The sequence below is a fragment of the Centruroides sculpturatus genome, unplaced genomic scaffold (genome assembly GCF_000671375.1).
Source record: "Centruroides sculpturatus isolate CEXI.00-Female unplaced genomic scaffold, Cexi_2.0 scaffold290, whole genome shotgun sequence".
Classification (NCBI taxonomy): Eukaryota; Metazoa; Arthropoda; class Arachnida; order Scorpiones; family Buthidae; genus Centruroides; species Centruroides sculpturatus.
Window position 1 is genome coordinate 698,625 of NW_019384526.1, and position 19,971 is coordinate 718,595.

At 29.0% G+C, this 19,971-nt stretch overlaps 1 protein-coding gene and 1 long non-coding RNA gene across 3 annotated transcripts; one reads left to right on the forward strand and one right to left on the reverse strand.

Moving 5' to 3' along the window:
• The first annotated feature begins 635 nt into the window (after positions 1 to 635).
• Positions 636 to 3,067, forward strand: LOC111622865. The gene is made up of 3 exons (XR_002756355.1): positions 636 to 1,617; positions 1,754 to 1,843; positions 1,958 to 3,067. It is a non-coding gene; the product is annotated as an uncharacterized LOC111622865 (long non-coding RNA).
• A 2,870-nt stretch (positions 3,068 to 5,937) lies between these two features.
• Positions 5,938 to 15,944, reverse strand: LOC111622866 (major facilitator superfamily domain-containing protein 6-like). 2 transcript variants are annotated; one of them, XM_023365300.1, is made up of 5 exons: positions 15,882 to 15,944; positions 9,009 to 9,079; positions 7,541 to 8,935; positions 7,280 to 7,477; positions 5,938 to 6,098 (listed from the first exon to the last, which is right to left on the reverse strand). In XM_023365300.1, the coding sequence occupies exons 1-5, from the start codon at positions 15,896 to 15,898 to the stop codon at positions 5,986 to 5,988; spliced, it is 1,794 nt and encodes a 597-aa protein (XP_023221068.1). In that variant the 5' UTR covers positions 15,899 to 15,944; the 3' UTR covers positions 5,938 to 5,985. The 2 variants fall into 2 exon arrangements, with proteins under 2 accessions (XP_023221068.1, XP_023221069.1); XM_023365301.1 differs by lacking the exon at positions 15,882 to 15,944 and adding an exon at positions 11,642 to 11,832.
• Between the last annotated feature and the right edge of the window lie 4,027 nt (positions 15,945 to 19,971).

Sequence of the window (19,971 nt, forward strand, 5' to 3'; positions counted from 1 at the left end):
TATATAGAGACAGCACTAGTGTAAATTAAAATAATTTGCATAAATATGATTTGAAATTGTTTTTTATATGTAACTACTTCATTGTTGACCTTGTTCACTGTTTTATACAATTCAACACTTCAATTGTGCTAAAATGGTTTTTTCAAAGAAACTAAAAGTGTCAAGAAACATTTATTTACTAAAATATTAAGTAATGGGCATAATATAAAAATGGCCCAACTAAGGTAAAAAACAAGACTTTCATACTGAAAAAATTTAACGTTTATTAAAATAATATTTTATTAAATAAGATATTATTTTTATAAAAAGAAAGTATTAAACTAACATCGATTACTTAATTAATAAGGTAACTGACTTCAATTCATTAATTAATCATGAATTTATGCCTTCTTATATTTTATATATTATCAAGCAAATCATATTAATATTCAATTCATATACATTATTATAAATTGTTTATGGACGATATAGTTTATGCAAACATGATTTAATAGTTGAAATTTTTGCTCATAATTTGTGTCAAACAACAGGAAATATGTATTCTAATTTACAAGAAGAGATTTGTTTGACTTGTTTGTTAGAACCTTTCGTAAGGATAGCTATCATCTTTGGCTTCGATATTTTTATCATATGTAGCCGCAGAAAAAAAGTGTTCAGGCTAAAAGTTATTAAATTAAAAAATAATTATGTCAGATTCATTAAATATGCTTTATGGCAATTGACTTTGTTGTATTTCTGGCAGATAATACCGGGACTGAATAAATACGCAATTTGTAAAGGGTGGCTTGATTATGTAACTAATCAGCCAATGCTATTAACTGCTGCTTTTGCAGCAAGTCAGTTAATTTATTCTATGTGTTTAACTATTCTTACGAAAAATGACAACAAAGTCAATTTAGAAATTGATTTAAAACATGAATACTTCCAACGAGAAATGTTACGCAAAAAGAATTCTTCACTTAGAAAGGTTACCTTGTTCATATCTTTTTATACAATAATGGCTACTATTGTGTCTCAATTTCTGAATGTATATTTTTATTATCCCGGAGTAGAAAAAGGAAAAAAATTTGAAAGCGAGCCACTGCTATGCTCTATTCTGTATGCTCTAGGTATGATACCTGCATTAACAGGATTTGCATTGTCTATATTATTCGTAGGTTTATTCTTGTTCACCGCCTATATAGAATTTCAAAATGTTTCGTTTCAACTTTCCTCATTGAACAAGAAATACAAGAACATGCCGAATATATTGAAAGAATTGATGCTACGACAACAAGAATTGTGGATTTTCGTCAATCAACTTAACACTAAACTTAATTATCCATTTTGCATTATGTATTTTTCTGTTATGTGGATAACCAACTTTTGGTTTTACACATACCTATTTGTAGATGTGAATGATTCAATGCGTATAATTGCCATAATAATGTCCATAATTTGTACCTTCGTGTTTACAATTTTGGGTTGTTTACTGTCTTGTTTCGCATTTTCGGTAAGTATTCATGTTAACGATTTATTTTTTTCGAAAGCTAATTTCTTACTTTTTAGATGCAGAATGGTTTTCAAGATATTCGTCAATTTGCAGATTGCAGTCTCAAACTGGAACTGAAACTCAAGGTATGCATGTACTTATGAGAATACTTTACTCATAATAAGGTGCATTATGTCATTAAAATAAAATTCAATGATAACACGTTCTTGACAACTTTTAATTGTATCTGATATTGAGATTATTGTATATTTCGTTTTAAAGATTTTAGATTTTATGAAGAGATTTGGAAAAGTTTCCTTGTGTCTTTCAATCGGTGGTTTCTTTGCTGTGGATAAGAAAATTATTTTCAAGGTTATTTCAGTTTATAATCATATAAGTATTTAATAAGTTTCTAACTTTAAAAAATTATAAGACATTTTTAAATTTTAATTTAACTACATAATTTTGAGTTTCGTTCTTTTTCAGATGGCGAGTACATTGCATTCTATTCTTTCAGGACTTTTAAAATTAAGGAATGCATCGAAAAGGAACAGAAAATGTAACAAAATATTCTTATCTAATTCTACTGAATATAACTAATGTACAGCATATGAAATCTCGTTATTGGTGAATGTTTCATCAGCGAAGAAATATGTCACCGTTGTAATATTCATGATATGAAATTAATGCAACTTTCAATAGACTTATATGTGAAAGAACAAAATTCTTTCGTATTTCAAAATTCATATCTGAATTGATTTTCAAACTTCAAGTGTAATGCGTAGGTAGGAAATTAGCACACACAACATGACATTTTTTGTACTGTTACACGGCTCTGTTTGCAAAGGAACATTATAGGAGCAGTAATGAACTATCAAAATGGTGGTTTTAAGTCATTATTTAAGATTGCTTTTTCAAGAAAGAAAACAACGGTAAATAACACTGATGTTGATAAATTACACATTTAATGTGTTCTTTGCTTGGAATAAACTCAAAAAGGATTGATAATGCTAATTTTTCAAAGTTATATAAAAGTCCAATTTGAACAACTGCAGAAATGAAAATGATCGCATATTGTAGAGAGAAATAATTGAAAATCGACGTTCGTGTCAAATCATTTGCGAATGATCTATTATAAAAGTTCGAAAATCACCAAGACAGAGTTTGTTTTAAGCATGAGACATTACATAAGATATTGTTAGTATTCATTCTCTTTGTGTGTAACAGAACGGATTCACAGAGTTTTCTTTAAATTACAGCAAAGGTCAACCGCAGATAACTACGCATGAAAATCTTTCTTGTACGATATTTTCAGAGCTATTTTTTGGCTCACAATTTCAGTAGCGATGATTTCGATTGTTAAAGCTAAGAACCTCCAGGGGTGGTTATTTTTTTAAACTTTGTATTCACGGCAATCCCTTAAACTAAATTACTGAAGTAAAATCACACGTTGCAACGCCTTGCATAGAGTATTAACCCTGTTTCAATGGTGTCTGTAGTGATATATTATAGAAGAGTATCAAACAAACTTTTTTTTCGGCAGTGACATTATATAGAGTAAAATTTAGTTGGTAATATAAGAATTACCTAAATTCAAACCTTTCATATACTGTTCGCAAATGACTTTTTTAAGTAGGTTAATTTCTTTTTATATTTTCTTCATATTTACATTCGAGACATTAACTGCCACTATAGGACAATAGTTAATGTAAAAAGTATTTTGTGAATTGAATCTATATATATAATCTATAATCGAGATAGGTAGATAATAATAATAATAATAATAATAAGCGCAGAGGCCAAACGGTTAGGAATTGAAAGTTGAAATTTGGTACACAGAGGACGTCATGAGAACGTACATGAAGAAAAGATTTTTTTAAATCCCTTTCGGGGAGAGGGACAGGATTAAAACAATCTCGAATATTCTATAAGGAAATTGACTATAATTAATTAATTACGAAACATTGGCTGTGTGTATGATTATTCAATTATTATATAATTTTTTAAAGTGTTTCTCGACATTATCTATGCAAATCAAATGTGCTAATGATTGAAGTTATACGGATTTAGTGATAACAATTTGTGTGACGAACAGGAAACATGGCAGAATAATGTCTTACATCATCGGTTTCGATATTTTTAACGTAGGTAGCTGTAAACACAAAGAATTTGCGCACAGATATGTTAAATTAAAATTAAAAAATATATATATTCTAATTTAACATATAATATATACATATATAATACATATATAAAGTACTTGACTTGTTAGTATAGTAAATATAAAGGTTTTATTGCTTATATAATGAAACAAAACTACACAAAAAGCTTATTTATTCAATCTATTGTCTGCCAAAATAACACAAATATGCAATAAAACCTTTATATTTACTATACTAACAAGTTAAGTACTTTACTTTTGCAGTAAAGTACTTGACTTGTTACACTTGCTTCACTATTCTCACCAATAAAGAAAACAAACTCAATTTAGATGTGAAATTAAAAAATAATCATTTCCGATAAAAAATGATACTCGAAAACTGAGAAATATTTTTCTGTTCACATTTTTCTGTGCAATAAATATTACTGCTTTTTACTTTATGAATGTTTATCTTTATTATTCCGGAGTTCGATTACTTTATTCTGTATTCACTGTTATCTTATTATGAAATGTTCTGCTTGTTTGTAAATTATTAAATTATGCACCAAACTATCAATTCTGTGAGTAGAGTACGTTTTTCTTCATATCTATTACTGTATTGAGTTGTGGGTCCAGAACACAACAGAGAAGAATAACTATGTGAACGAACATAAGCAACACCAGTAAATTAATTATTATGCAAATGTAAACCATCATTCTAAATTAATTTTTGAACAATGTTCATTTATTGCTTTTCTGTAATTGAATAGGTTACCCCTGAAGCTTTCTGAAGTTTAACAATTTGCAATCTTTGCATTTTGATTTTGCGATAATTTAAGTTATTTTTAATCTACAGAGATGAAATTTATTATTTACTTCTCTGCATTTATTCAAAAGAATCTTTGTACCCTATTCCATGTCAACGTTACATAATATTTTATTCGTCTTGAGTATAAAGTCTAAAATATTCATTAATCTTTAATCATAATCGCTTTCAGTACTATTGCTTAAATAGATAATAATCTTATTACAATTAATTAATTTGTTAACAAATATTTATATGAATAATTGTATTTTAATTGAGGTTTTAAAAGAGTTGTGTGTATTGTACATTCATGTGCAGTATAGGTTTCATAAGGCAGTATTTTCCAAATTGCGGTGTGCGTATCATTGTGTATTATTATAGCTTTAACGTTAAAATTTAAGTGATTTTTCAAATAAATTCTGCTGTAATCAAATATATAAAGAATAACCAAGAGGATTTTTAACTCGGCTCCTGAACTCAGACACTCATAACATGAAAGTGATGTGTCAAGAATTCCTTTTTATTTTAATGTTTATAATCTATATATTTTTTATGGCTTTTGGACAGGAATAGAATAAAATATTTGTTAATGTGACTAATTGAATCACTTCTGTCTTAGCTCATATACTTAATAATATCTTTAATTGTATTGTAGTTAACTATTAAAATTAATTGTACATTTATTAAAACGGCATTTTTTATCCTATTTTAATATGATATTAAATATAATTTATTGACTTATTTGTATTAAATCATTGTATTAAACCATATTTAACTTCACACAAATCTTTATAATCATAAAAATAATTATAAAGACTTTGTATGAAGTTAAATATATTACTCAAGATTAAATAAAAATTATTCTTCAAACTAGTAAAGTATTTATATAAAAAATTTAATTACAAGATATTATTTCTAGAACACAGAAAACTTTTTAAAAATTTTATAATCTCCTTGCTGACTCTCTTGTCCTAGTTTCTTACACGCTACAAATGCCAAAGATTTTAATACGCTTCTAACGTCGAATGACCTATGACCTATTCTATTGACAGACACGTTTTGTAATTTCATTTTAAATGCTTTATACATAAGTTAATTTCTTACATTAAACTTTTAATCTTTCACAATTCAAAACTGGTTGATAACATACGAGATTCAAAGTTATTAATCAACCTCACTTGAAATTTGGGCTAACGTCTTTCTGGACATGAAGACACCTGACCTAATTTTTATAAAAGTAACATATTCTTTATTATTTTATATACATTAAGGACTGGATAAATTAAGAATGGATCTTGCAGCACTAAAATAAGTTAAATTTGTTGATAAAATTTATTTAATTTTTTAAGTATTTACTACTTCCCTCCCTAGTATTAATTACATAATTAAAACAAAAATACACATTCACTACTAAATATTTTCTTTATTATTATTATTTTTTACTTGATTAATCAAGTTTAAAGCATTTCATTTTGTAAAAATGTCTTTAAAAAATGAAATTGCTTGATTATAGTTTAATAAAACAAAACTTTATAAAACTACTACTTTTAAATATATACAATTAATCATTTATAAAACTGGTCCTCTACTTTCTATCGATTTTCGTGCTTGTGCTAAATAACGTTTCAATTCATCTGGCATCTCTCCTTCTCCTGAAAGTGGATCCTCTTCTGGTGGAATATCTGAAAAATTAAATATTATAAGTTGAATATTTCAGCAGCCCAGTAATTTTGCTCTTTCTAATGTGAATAAATTCATTTTCCTATGTAAGATAAATTATAGATTTTAACAAGACACAGATACAATTAAAAACAATAATAAATTTTAAATTATAGAAAAATATCAAAGGAAAATATTTCAGTAGTGTTTAAATAAATTAAGTTTAATTGTTCTTTATGTGTAATGTAGTCGAAGTTAATGATCGGTCAAAGAACGATCCCCTAAATGTTCACATTTTTTTAATTTAGGACACCTTAAAACGTTCAGAAATGTAAAAAAAATGCGGGTATTTTCTCCTGTATGTATGGATGTTAGTGAATGTGGGGGCACGATTTTGTTCTCCTTCTTTAAAGCTTAATAACTCCTGTCGGTGATTAAAGGTCGGGAGATAAAAGGGAGTCTGTATCTCCAGTAGAGTCAGATTTTATAAATATTTTGTTCATTATTAGCATTTATAAATTTTAATAAAACTCACATCCATCCTCAAAATTAAGTTTTTTGGCTTTTTCGTAATAATTAATTATATATAAGTTTTTATAATAAAAGATGATAACAGATGGCATTACACGCAATTTCAAATGTTATTGTCAGGAAAGTTACACAACTCGTTGCTGGATTTTTTGCTGTAAAGGAGATGGGCATAATGCAAAATCTTAAAGTGAATAGGGAATTGTTTGCATTTAATTTAATAGGGTCTATTTGGACAACATGTACTGTCGCAGAGTTTAATTATAGTACTGTACGTAACAGTTTGCTAAATTTTATAACGATATGCCATCTAATATACTGTAAAAGTCATGTTCTTTCTGCCATATACTGTACTTGTTTTATTTGTGTTGTATATTATTATATACTTTAAATATTTATGTAATAAATTATGTAAAATGTATATCTAAAGTATTCTGATCCCAAAGTAAATAATTCAAAAATAAGTATACAAATCAATCGCTATTTTTGAAAAAAGAAAATTCAATATTTCTATATATTTGTGAGAATAATATAATTCTGTATACAAATATGTTAACAGTTAATAAAAAATTATCGATATTTATTTATCAATTACAGGATATTAAGTATATTTTAAACCTAGAATCTTTCCCTAAAGTAGGGCATGGCATGAGATGTGTCGTGTAACGAACCTTACCTTCAGCAATGGAAAGTTCTAATTCAATTGCTTTTTTCATTTTTTCTTCTTTTTCATTAAATTTTCTAACAACTCCATAATGAATCAAAGCGTAAATAACACAAAATCCACCAGAAATTATTCCCATTGCACGAAAAGCTATTCTTCCACCGTAATTACTCATAATGTTACCACCTATAAAACTACCGGACCCACGACCTGAAAGTACAGAAAGTATTATAGAATTTATTTTACATATTAAACATGTTACAATTTACTTACCAACTCCATAATGTATACCACTAACAAATCCTTGCATTGTTCCCAAAAGACTCCTCGGACAGAGCTTCGCACTGTAAGTAGCTGCAGCAACCCACATGGTGTGATAAGTAAATGCTTCCATGGCTTCGAATGGAATGCACCACCATGGGTTACTTATAAAAGAATAACCAAAACATCTGATGAAGTAGAACATCAGTGCAATTATTAACAGATTTACTTGTCCTATGTGTCTTACGAACCATTCTGAGTAGTGAAGAAAGGGTAGACCAATTCCAGAGCCAATAGTGAGAGTTAATCCAAGAAGATATGTGGGACTATCTAAATCTAACAGATACCAGAAGAGAAACGACTCTATGAAACCCCATACCGTACCTAACCAGAAGATTATAAAAAAGAGAATTATAACAACTGGTAATCTGAATAGCTTGACTGCATTTTTCCATATGTTTTCTTCGGGTAGGGCCAACTCCATTTTAAGTGAAGCTACAGCAAAAACTGTTAATATAGTTAATCCGTTAAAGAAATAAAATGCGGGAGAGTAATCGTTATGCCCTTTTTCACTCACGAAATCTACTAAGATTCCAGTAACGGGGGAGAAGATTGCAGTAGCTAATATAGCCCAAAATCTTTGGCGTCCATACTGTCCACCATGCGATTCTACCATATGTAACGTGGTAGCATCAGTTAGTGAAATGCAGATAGCCACAAATATTTGAAACATGACCCTTAACCCAAAATATATCCATACAGTTAAGCGTTTATTAGTGTTAGTATGGAAACAATTTCCGTTTAAGTAATTGGTTTCGTTAGTATTGGAGACTAAAGTTATGTTGCAATTGATAGTGCAGTTTTCATCATCTATATCTTCCGAATAACAAAGCAGAGGGGTCTTAGATGCTGAAATTGAGTAACTGCAAAGATCTTCTTTTAGTTCTGGCATATCTAAGTGTATATTTGTAATGGATATGGATGAAGTCATGTTTGTTTCGTAGCTGGAGTTCAAATTACCATGTAAAGAATTGAAACATCTCTTATCACAACTTGAAGCAAATAGATCATACCTGACATTTGAATTATTTTCGCATTTTTGGTTACAACTTTCAATTATTAAATTTAATTCCGAAGAGTTACATGTTATGTAGCGATGAGGAACATGCTCATAAGTGTTGGCTGCTGGAGGTACAAACATAATGGCTGTACTGAAAGCTGAAGTTAATAAGAGAGAAATGATTAAAACTGGCTTGTATTGCCCTAATTTATCAGCCACTGCACCTGCTAGTGGGGAACCCATAATTTGTGTAAAGGGTAGAAATGTGTAAATGTAAGAAGTCTCTTCTACAGAAATTCCAAGATCTTTCATGTGTATAGTCATGTAAGGAATTAGACACGCATGAGCTGAAATTTTAAAAATACACATGTATTATTTCATTTTATCAATTAATATTCTTTAAAATGCTAAATAAAATACCTCCAAATAAACAAAACAGAACTACTTTTAAAGGTAAAAGGTCCACATCAATTTCTGGTAACTTCATTTTGCTGTTAAAGATATAAATTAGTATATTTTTGAACAATAAATTAGCTTAATACATAAAAGGTCTTTATTAAAAATTATATTAAATAAAGGATTTAAATACTTCTTTCCGGAAATTTCAAAACTGAAATAGTTTAAACAATTTGCAGCACGTGACACATATATAACCATTTACAATTAACATTAAAACGTTAAAATGCGTTCAACACGATTCACTTATGTCTTTAATAGGCTATAATGAGTAACATTTTAATTCAATTTTCTTAAAATACAGAGCAAAATTTTACTATGCCGTATTGAGTACATTATTTGGAAAAAAACTACATGCAATTCAGGGTATTTATCACAGTGAGTACGTTTCTGTGATTCTCTGTGTTTGGAGTGACAAGAACTGGAGAAGCAACCTTTGCTAATAGAGTCAGATTCGATGGCACTAGGATTAAATTAATATGTAGAACAAGGCAATCTGACAGGGAAGGGTGCATCCCGGAAGAAATTTCTTCAAGCAAATTAGTTTCTGTTTACGTGTTAAACATCGAAACTCCATTTGGTCGACGTATAAATGTGACGGGCCACTGGCGAGCTTTGAAGACAATAAGACTGGATTAATCTATCATTCACCATCTGCACACACTTCGAAAGTTCATTGGGGGCTCTGTACAAGCCCCAAATTATCACGTTTAGGTGCCAGAAATTTAGTTGTAATTTATCTTCCTCACTATTATATAGAAAAAATTTTGTTTAATCGCTAAATTATCATTATTATTATATTATTAATATGGGCCCTTGGCACTTGGAGGCCCAGGGCTTAGGACCTATTAGTCCCTATGAAGATTCGCCTCTGCATACCATTATCTATTTTACTATTTCCATTTTCTTTATCGTTATTAAAACGGTTATGCATTTATTATCCAAAAGAACCATTTAAAAAACATTTTTAATTTTATATTATTCAGTTAAGAACAATAAACAGTCAAACCTCTGAACAACGGCCACCGATAAGAACATAAAACATTTACATTATTTGGAGGTTACTTTGTGTGCATTTTTGTTTAACGTTCTTGAAAAAAATGGTGTCTTTTATTGGAGGTTTGACTGTATTAAACATTATTGCTAATTATAAAAGAATTTCGTTTCTATTAAATGAAAATAATTAGATTTTTTTTCATTTATTTACTTATAACTTTGTTATTTTTGTTTTAAATATTTATAAAACAAAAAGATCATAAATAAAAAGTTACGTATCTAGTTTGACATGTTTAAAATATAGCAGTTTGACAAAGACTTAACGAAACATTTCTTTTATTTTTTTTATCTAAATCCTTTTAGAGTATAAATCTTGTCATCTTCAGAAGAATCCATGTGATGAAATATTTCTTAGTAGGTAAAATAATACAGGAATAAAATTAAAACAGCATTAAATTATTATAATTTTTATGCCTTTTTTAATTTAAAGTATTTGAAACATTTCCCACAGGCTCAGGGAAATGTACTTTGTAAATTATACACCAAAAAATGGCTGATAAAATATATAAAATGGTAAAATATATCAATTTTTAGACAGTTATAACAGGAAATTTATATCAGTCGTAAAAGCTAAAGTTTAATACATGATGGATACGATTAGCGGAAGCGGAATCTATAGTATAAATTCATATCAATGCAGCATAATTAAACATATACGACGATGTTTCTGTATTCAAAAAGGAAGTTTTTATCTAAAATAAACATTTTAATTGTATACTAAATTCAAAATATTCAAAAATACTTCTTTGTTTTACAGTTTGATACTAGGAAATATACAGATTGTGCCATAAGTCTTGAAGTTATGTAGATTTTTGTTTATACTTATACAGGAAAAGCATGACACCGAGTAAGAAGGAATACATTAAACCTATTTTGGTGATGGGAAATTACTGTTAGAGTGACGTTGCCAAGAAGTTTAACAGACTGCGCCCGGGTCTCTGTTGCATAAAACTCTTGTAGTTATTTCAAAGGCTTTATAAGTTACAAAATACAAGCAAAATGTATTCAATTAAACGTTTAGTAACAAGTTACAAGCTACTAGTCTTAAGCTTCAAATTACTGATAATCAGTAACGAGTTACAATTGCTACAAGATACATACATATTAGTCTTGTAGATTGTAACTTTATGCAACAGAGTACGGGATTAGAGGGATTTCTGGATGAAACCTGTTAAACATTACGGCAACTTTACGCCCTTACTTGAAAATAAATCACATTCATTTCTTTTTTATTCGCCTCCTTTACCAGTAAAATAAATGAAGAAAAATCGACATAACTCCTGCTAAATTAATGTTAATAAAATAATAAATACAAATAAAACCATGCAATTTATACATGATATATATTTCTATTTATTTTTCACGTGTAGATTATTTAATACACACAAAACGTAAAGAGAAAAATTTAAATGACCTAATTAATAACAGAAATACTTTCGTAGTTCCATGTATAATTTATAAGCGAGTTTTTCGATTTATCGATCGTAAAAATTGATTAAAATTGGATATTTCTATTATAATTTTACATTAAATTTACTTACCTGTTAACCACGAAATTCGCTTCTATGCCTTTTCTTTATTTAAAGCTAACTGCTTATCGGTTGCAACTAAGCCAAAATTACAATGTCCACTATTCTCTGCCATTGGTTAATAGCAGATAAGTGTAAATAACATGAAAATTTTTAATTTACTGCTTTGTTATTCTTTACTCTTTTACTTTAAATATCTCTGTCAGATTTCATAGAAAGTCATTTTTAACCTTTTCAGATCTAATTAAACTATTGTAATAATTTAAAAAAATGCAAACTGTAGCATATAAAATTTGTTTTAATTGGTACAATTAGTCAATTCATTTAATTTTTTTTCCTTACACGTAAAAAAATACAGTATAATTTTCAATAATTTATATAAATAATCAATTAAATATTATTAAAATTTATATAATAAAGCTTTTTAAAGTGTAAATGCTCTCAATTTCTTCAATAAAAACGCTGATTATGACATACATACAGGATTTTTTTGTTTATTTAAAAAATCTTTACTTAAAAAAACGTATCGAGCGACCTAATTCGTAAAGAAATTCTTTAATACATTTATAATAATATAAAATTTTTTATAATAATCTAAACAGTAATCGTATCAGTTGAATATATCGTTATCTACGTTAAATAAAGGATAAAATTAATGGTAATAAAAATCCAGCAACGAGTTGTGTAACTTTCCAGGAAAAATAACTTATAATCTCTCTGTTATGATAACTTTTTATAACATTTTAATATTATTAATTCTTATAAAACGGCAAAAAGCTTAATTTTGAAGATAGTGACGAGTTTTATAATGAAAAAAAATTTGTATATGGTAATAACGAGTAAAATTTTCATAAAGACCTATCCCACTCGAGATACAAAATGTAACTCCCTCTGACTCCCAACTTCCTTGTCTTTTAATTATTAAAATTTAAAAGCATTAAAGTCCGTAATATACAAATTTCCTTGCAAAATTTCAGAAAATTTCGACAAAAGGTACAGGAGTTATTAAGCTTCGAAGTGGGTAAATATAAACAAAATGCTGCCACCTATTTCCACCCACACACACATTAACATTACATTACATCGTATATGGCCGGGATCGAATGAAATTTGAGTATTTTGTTACTGCCAATTCTTTTATATCCTGTGCAAGTAAAGTTCTTGTATTTTGGTTTTTAAGAGTGTGAATAACTACCCTGCTGTCAGTGTATATTATTATAGGTCATTTATGTCATTGGGATTTTTTGTCAATATGTTGTAAGGCTTTGAAAACACCTCAAAGCTCTGCTTGCGTGATTGTGCAATAATTCGCCATTTTAAGGCTAGCCTGATAAGTCTTAATGTTCTTTGGGTCAAAGATTACGATCCCACAACCAACTCCTTCTGCCCTCCTCGAACCGTCCGTAAATACTCTCCAGCAGTCTTCTCTGTGGACAGACATCCTTGTTTTCCATGTTTGTTTCGTAATTGATAGCTTGTGAAGGGTGTTTATCCATGTCGCCTCTCAATTTGGTTGTCTTTTATTTCTTGTATGAGGTTATTGCTATTCGGGGGTAGTAATTTATTCTTAATTTTATTTTTAATATCCTTAGCATTAAAACTGCTGATGTCGTCTTTTATTAACGTCCATTCCCAGTTGTTTTGCTTTAAGGTCAATTTGTAGGATGTTTGCCAATACAGTACTAACATGCCATTAGTCGGACCAGTTCTATACGCTTTACAGATATTTATCATAAATTTTCTTTGGATCATTCATAGTTTCCTCTTTATTTCTGTTCTGCTAATGGCTTCTCCCCACACTTGTACCCATATAAAATTGTCGGCTCGATTGCCGCTTTATATATTAACTTTGTAGATTTGTAATTGAGACCTCAAACTTTAGGAGATGTTTGCAAAAGTATATTTATTTTTTGAAGCATTTTTTGATGGGTTTTTTACGGGACTTTTCCAGGTAAGGGCCCTGTCAAAATAAATTCCTAGATACTGCATCTCATTGACATTTTTTACCTTATTCCCCTTTATGTATATTCCGGCTTATTTCTTTAATTGTCCTTTATCTTCTTTGTACTCACTAGTATCCCACATTTCGTATAGTTAATCTAAAGTTTATGTTTCTGGCTCCACTCACCTATTTTCCTTGTTGCTTTATTGTCCTTTTCTGCTTTTATCCGAAATCATCAATTTAACATCATCGGCAAAAGCCTGTATTTTTGTATCTTTCCTTTAATTGAATTCTTCTAGCAGGCTGTCATAGCCTAGGTTCCAGAGGCCTGGCCCACTCCTCGAGCCATGTGGGCAACCTCTGGTGACCTTTCTTCCAATTGTAATGTTCTTGGAATAATATCCTGTCGTCCTGCTGTGTATTTTCTTAGAATCACTTGAATATTGGTGAAGCATCATTCAGTCTTGTTCAAGCGTTTGAAGATTCTAAACTCTGAGGGCTGCTTGGATTGTAAAACGCCCTTTTTTGAATCCAAATTGACGATCATTTAGTTTATTATTCTTTTGTAGATGGTAATAGATTATCTAAAAATATGGAAGTGATATGTGTATTATAAAATCTGCTTTGTTGATTTTATCGATTTGTAAGCACATTTTTGTAGCTTATGGTGCAGTTGTGATGAAACTTGAAATCGGTTCGAGCTTCATCACATCTCTTTCCAGCTCCGAAAGGGTCCTTGTAAATTGATAAAAACATGAAAATACTGCTGTATCTCGATTTTACGAATCCCAGTTTAACAGATTTCGAAAGAAAATAATTAAATTTAACCGTTCCAAGACACATAGCAAAATGAAACTATAGTAATTGCAAGTGTCAGTGAGTGGATCCCCCTCCTCTTTTTATATTTCTTGATATTTTGACAGGAAAAATTCTGTGTGTGTGTGTGCAAGTGTGTATTTGTGTCGACATCTGTCTTACATTATACCTGAGAACTGGATAAACTTTTAATAATATAAAAGTTATTTTTTAATAAAATCTTATAACAGGTGACACCGTATATAATTTTAACTATGTGTTATTGTGTCATAATGTTTTTAAACATTCTTAAAATAGAAAAATTTCTCATAATCCAACAAAATTATTTTTCATTTTATGATCTTGGTGGATGTTACTGAGGTCAGATCTCAAATATTTTGATCATGTGAGAAACTCAAACTAAATTAAAATTTTCAATTTTTAAATTTATATAATTATTTTAGGCAACTCTGAAGTAGGAAATAACTGCTGGAATCGTTATAGAATTTAAATTAAGCATTAAATTTAATTTTCGCAGACAAGCAGATTAATTAATGTTCGTATGATACAGAAGGTGACGAGATAAAAGACATTATTTATCCGTAGAAAAACTGACCTACGTCGAAACGATAATGTCACAGAATATGACAGTATATTGATAAAATACGGTCGATATTTAATCGAAGATTAATACTGAATAGACTCATTGTTAATTATCAAATTGTCTAAACATCCAAAGATAGCCTAAATGATCGGGCTATTTTTAATAATTAATACAAATTATTTTGCTACTAGATTATTAGTGAACCCTTCATTAGTGAGTAATTTTTTTTCAACAGTTGAATGTTAAACAATGTTTTATTTTTGGAAAAGCGCTATAACTATAAATAATAAAAAAATTAAGGTAAGCTACACCCCTAAACAAATAATAGAAGTGTCTGGTAATCACGTGAGACCTATGTCATCAGGTGTCTTCTTCGTGTGCACAAACAATACATTAACGTATAATTTTTATTGGTGTTAATATATATATATAAATCAATGGATTTAATGAAATTGTGAGCCTTTTAAACACATTGTGTGCTGTAATACATTTTAAATTTACATATTTTAAATAAGTGTAATAATATTCAAAGTTAAATTAAACAAAAACAATGATTAGCTTATTAAATTTTTTTTAAATATTCACCCTATGTAGAAACAAATTTAAGCATAAAATTAGTTTAATTTTACTACTCAATAAATAAGGAAACACTTAAATAATACAATGGCGAAAGGCATTAGAAAACCTGAGCGAAGTCCACAAAGAATTCAGTTTTTAGTCAGAGAGTCGGAGGAAGTAATATTGATATAATAAAAAAATTTCAAATTTTTCTTAATAATGCCACTCACTACAACTTAAAAAGCAATTGCAAAAAATGTACAAAATACTTTATAAAAGTTTACAACAAATACATTACACACAGTTTAAATTCAACTGTGAAAAATGGACGTAGAAAATAAAAGTACTCTCACCTGTTATCTGTTGCCATATTGACACTATTATAGCTAGCGCTTTATAAAATCGTATTTGTAACTATTACATATCTTTAAAATTATATATTCATGTGGCCGATACGGTAAAATCTTCAGGAGAAAAGAAATTTCACATTTAATTCGTTCAAAATGGTAGAACATGATGGTGGGATATTTAGCGATGGTTACTCATCACACAACATTTATAATCATGCCGTTTATTTATTTTAAAGTTATTCTTATATACTACAGTTTTGGACAGTTTTTATCTCTTGTTTAAATATTTGTTTTAGTTATATAATAATTTATCTTTAAGATTTCTTGGGGAGAGAAAAACAAAAATACAGTTTTGTTAATCTTTATAATATCGAATAGTATATTTTTATTTATTTTTTAAAATAATATGCTAGATATTTTTCTAAAAAAATAAATAATTTATTTATGTATTATGTAATGAAGAAGGTTTGTTTGTTTGTTTGTTTGTTCTTTATGTATTTTTTGATACGGTTTAAGCAAATGTAATTAAACTTTTCAGGGTAGTCTCGAGTTACCTAAGTTACAACGCGGTGTTAACATTGTCACGTGTCACAAACTCGTTTAGTGAATAGTCTCACAAAACAGATTTCTATCACGTGACATATTGCTATTTACTCAACTCGAGGCGAACGAGTAAGTACTTACAAGGAAGTCAACCCCTACTTTTGATCGAGTTAACCTTAGCAAGCTCTCTTATGTGATCGGAGGAATGATGGCATTCGAATAAGAAAACTACACAATGTACGGTTACGAGCGAGCATAAAATATGTTTTTAGAGGATTTTGAGGGTGCCGAGTTTAAATGTTTGGTCCATTTTTCGCGACACAAGAAAGCAATATCAAAAAATTTCCGTGTAATGCTGGATAACTTTGCTAGTGTATTCAGAAAAATGGAAAATCGATCGATTAGTTAAAACAAATAGCTCATTAGGAAACAATTTCGCTCATTACGAATGGACCCATGATGGAGTTAAGCAATATGGTTGAAGCGGAAGAAAGAATGAATTATTAGTTATCCAATGTGACATGCTCTATAAGGGTTTATCGTTTCGATTTGTTTAACGGTCATAATGAGCTTTATATAATCCGATTTCTTTATATGGTCGAGTAGATAAGACCACTGAACACTGGTAGTTGGTCGCGGATTAGCACCACACCAACGGGTAAAGTTTTTTATCACGTGTTACACACGTGAAAAGGGGATATCCGATAATCCGGCATATTAATATTCGTGAATCAGAATGTATCTAGCCACGTGGCGGGGTAGAAACCGTGGAAAATTATGGCACCTGCCTAAAAAATAGATATTATTTTAGTGTATATTAAGGATTTTGCAGATGGTGCAGTGTATTCATGTACTGTATTACCTTCAGACTGAATGATCTTTGAATCACTTTTAATAAGATTATAAAAGCACTACGAATCACTCTTGATGGAGTGTGAAGTTTAGTATTTTAGTAAGAGTTTCTGACCAGTTGTAAATTAAAATAAAATGTTTAAAGGGTGTCAGTGTCGCTTTTGTTCACAACTTTAACAACTGATGCACATAACAATGAGTATCGAAGATAAACTCACTTCTGCTCGACAACCGGATAACGAAATCACTAAAGGCGCTAATTAATCTACTTACTGCTCTGGATATCCTGGTTTGAGCGCGGGTCAAGAACCTTAAAAATTTTTCATGGATGGTCTGCTGGATAGTTCGAGTCCTCTTTTTCTCCACTCAACCGTCTCCTTTGTTGTGTGCCTGATCGAATCTTTAGTGGGAAGAGGGGTGTTCTGTTTGTGCCTAAAAAGCGGAAAGAATTTAAAAATCACCTTCGTCCATCGTCAAGGTGAAAAGGGACGATCAGTGGAACTAGTTGTTCAGTCGTTGACACCGATTATAGTTACAATTTTAAAATTCATGTTTATCAACCTTTAGTTTTATACTGAAGAACTCTACAATTGTCAAGATTTCTGTACTGTAAATATAAATTTTATGCACTAAAAGCATGTTGAATTTTTTACTAATTAATAAATTAGTTTAGGGTTTTTATTTGTAACTAAATTATTTTGAAATATAATTTTATCGAATGTACATAAACTATATATTAAATTTGTTTCATTGCATTATATAAACTTGCAGAGTATATGACATATTCTTCTTAGTTATTGTAAAATATTTAATTACTAAACTTGAAAAATAATCAGGAAACTTGATGATATCCTTTCTAAATTCGCCAATTTTTTATTTTATTTTATATTAAGTTTAAAAAAATACTTTACTAGTGATATTATAATACCTTTAATGCATCGTCAGCCATATTCGTATGTTCAATTCCGAAGTCACTGCACACACTAATACGGCTGAAATGCTTTGAATGCAATGCGAGGTCTCGCATTGCATTCAAGGTATTTCAGTGAATATAAACATAAATGGCATTGATTTNATGAATTTCAAAAATATTTCGATATAAATTTGCTTTACTGTTTATGCATATTTATGATTGATGATACATAATTCATATAAAATTAGCAAGAATTATAATATTTATAAAGAACAAACATTAATAATACACCAAAAAATAAAACTTTGCCCTCTAATAAAGTAAATCATTTATAATAAGTAATGAGATATATATTAGAAAAACTAGTACAGTAATTCACAAATAAGTAATTAAGAGCCTAAACCAAGGAAGGCCTACTATAAACTGTGATTCAATACAGATAATTAACCATTAATTAAGTAAGGGCCTTTATTAAATGGCCCCTGTGATGAGTCCTTATTAAATGCACTTTTTCAAATTGCTACGTCTGTCTTCCCTTCTTTACACACTCTTCTCACCCTTTCCCTTCTACCCCTCTCTTGTTATATATTTTATGTGTTATGTTCTAAATTTCTATACAATTAAAATAAGCTATTTTTCGTAAATTTGGTTAGAAGATTCAACAAAATATTATTTAAATTTCAAGTTTTTTTTTATTTTGTTTTAATGTTTTAATCTATGAAGTCGTTGAACTTCTTCACCCTTTTAACAAGTTGCGTGATGGGTAAAGGGTGGAGTGAAGACAACACCCTTCCGCTTAAAAAGTGTAGGAAGTATATAAGTTCCTTATCTCTTTCCTTAATTTCTTATAATAATTATTATAAAATATAAATTTAAAAGTCTATAATTTAAATCATTTTTAACTGATAAAACCTAATTTAAATCAATAGAATAATTTTTCTAATAACATTAAGTTATGCTCCCTTATTATTATTATTATATTATTATTATTAAAGAAATGTCGGTCAAGTCTTGAAACTTATTCAATTTATGCATCTCACGAAAAGGTAAGTGTTTGATATTCAGTTACAAAGGTGACAAAACTGACCTAAGTCTATGGCGTAACTCAATTGCAAAGTTCAAATTACTTGTGTAATAGACCTATATTATAACAAAAAATATATAACTTTAATGTTTCACATTTTAATTATAAATATATCATTTATATTTCTGATTAAATGGTCCAAAATTGAGTTAACCGATGCATGAGTAAGTTAATTTATTCGGTTAACTGACTTAAAGATCGTGTTTAATTCTAAACACTTGTTACATTATGTCGGATATGACGAGTTCCACCTTTATTACTGGCCTGGTCGAAGTCATAATGAATACAGAAAAATGTCCTCTTAGTATTTACGGAATGGAAAAAGTGAAAAAAATCACTTAAAATTATAAATTTATTACTTTATATAGTAAATTCCCGTTTTACGACCTTTCGCTTTACAACTCTCACTTTATAGAAACGATAGAAATTTTCTATTATAATTAAATTAAATGCCGTATTTAAATGCCGTATGTTTACATGTTATCTCAGTATTTTATTGTACAGTTTAAAACTATTTTGGAGAACGTAACCTCCATAAACGACACAGAGTTTGAGTGTAATAAATGGCTCGCTTTACGACGGATTTCTCAACAGCCAATAGCCTAAATTTATAAAAGTATGCGGATGATATTACACATTTATACAGATTTAATAGACCAATATAGATAAAAAGAATTAATTTATAAAGTTTAGAACACAAT

Coding starts and splice junctions, on each gene's coding strand:
- LOC111622866 (XM_023365300.1), bottom strand. Junction 8,936..9,008: donor TCTGTTTTGTTTATTTGGAG/GTATTTTATTTA, acceptor TTAAAATTTCAG/CTCATGCGTGTCTAATTCCT. Junction 7,478..7,540: donor TGGTATACATTATGGAGTTG/GTAAGTAAATTG, acceptor CTGTACTTTCAG/GTCGTGGGTCCGGTAGTTTT.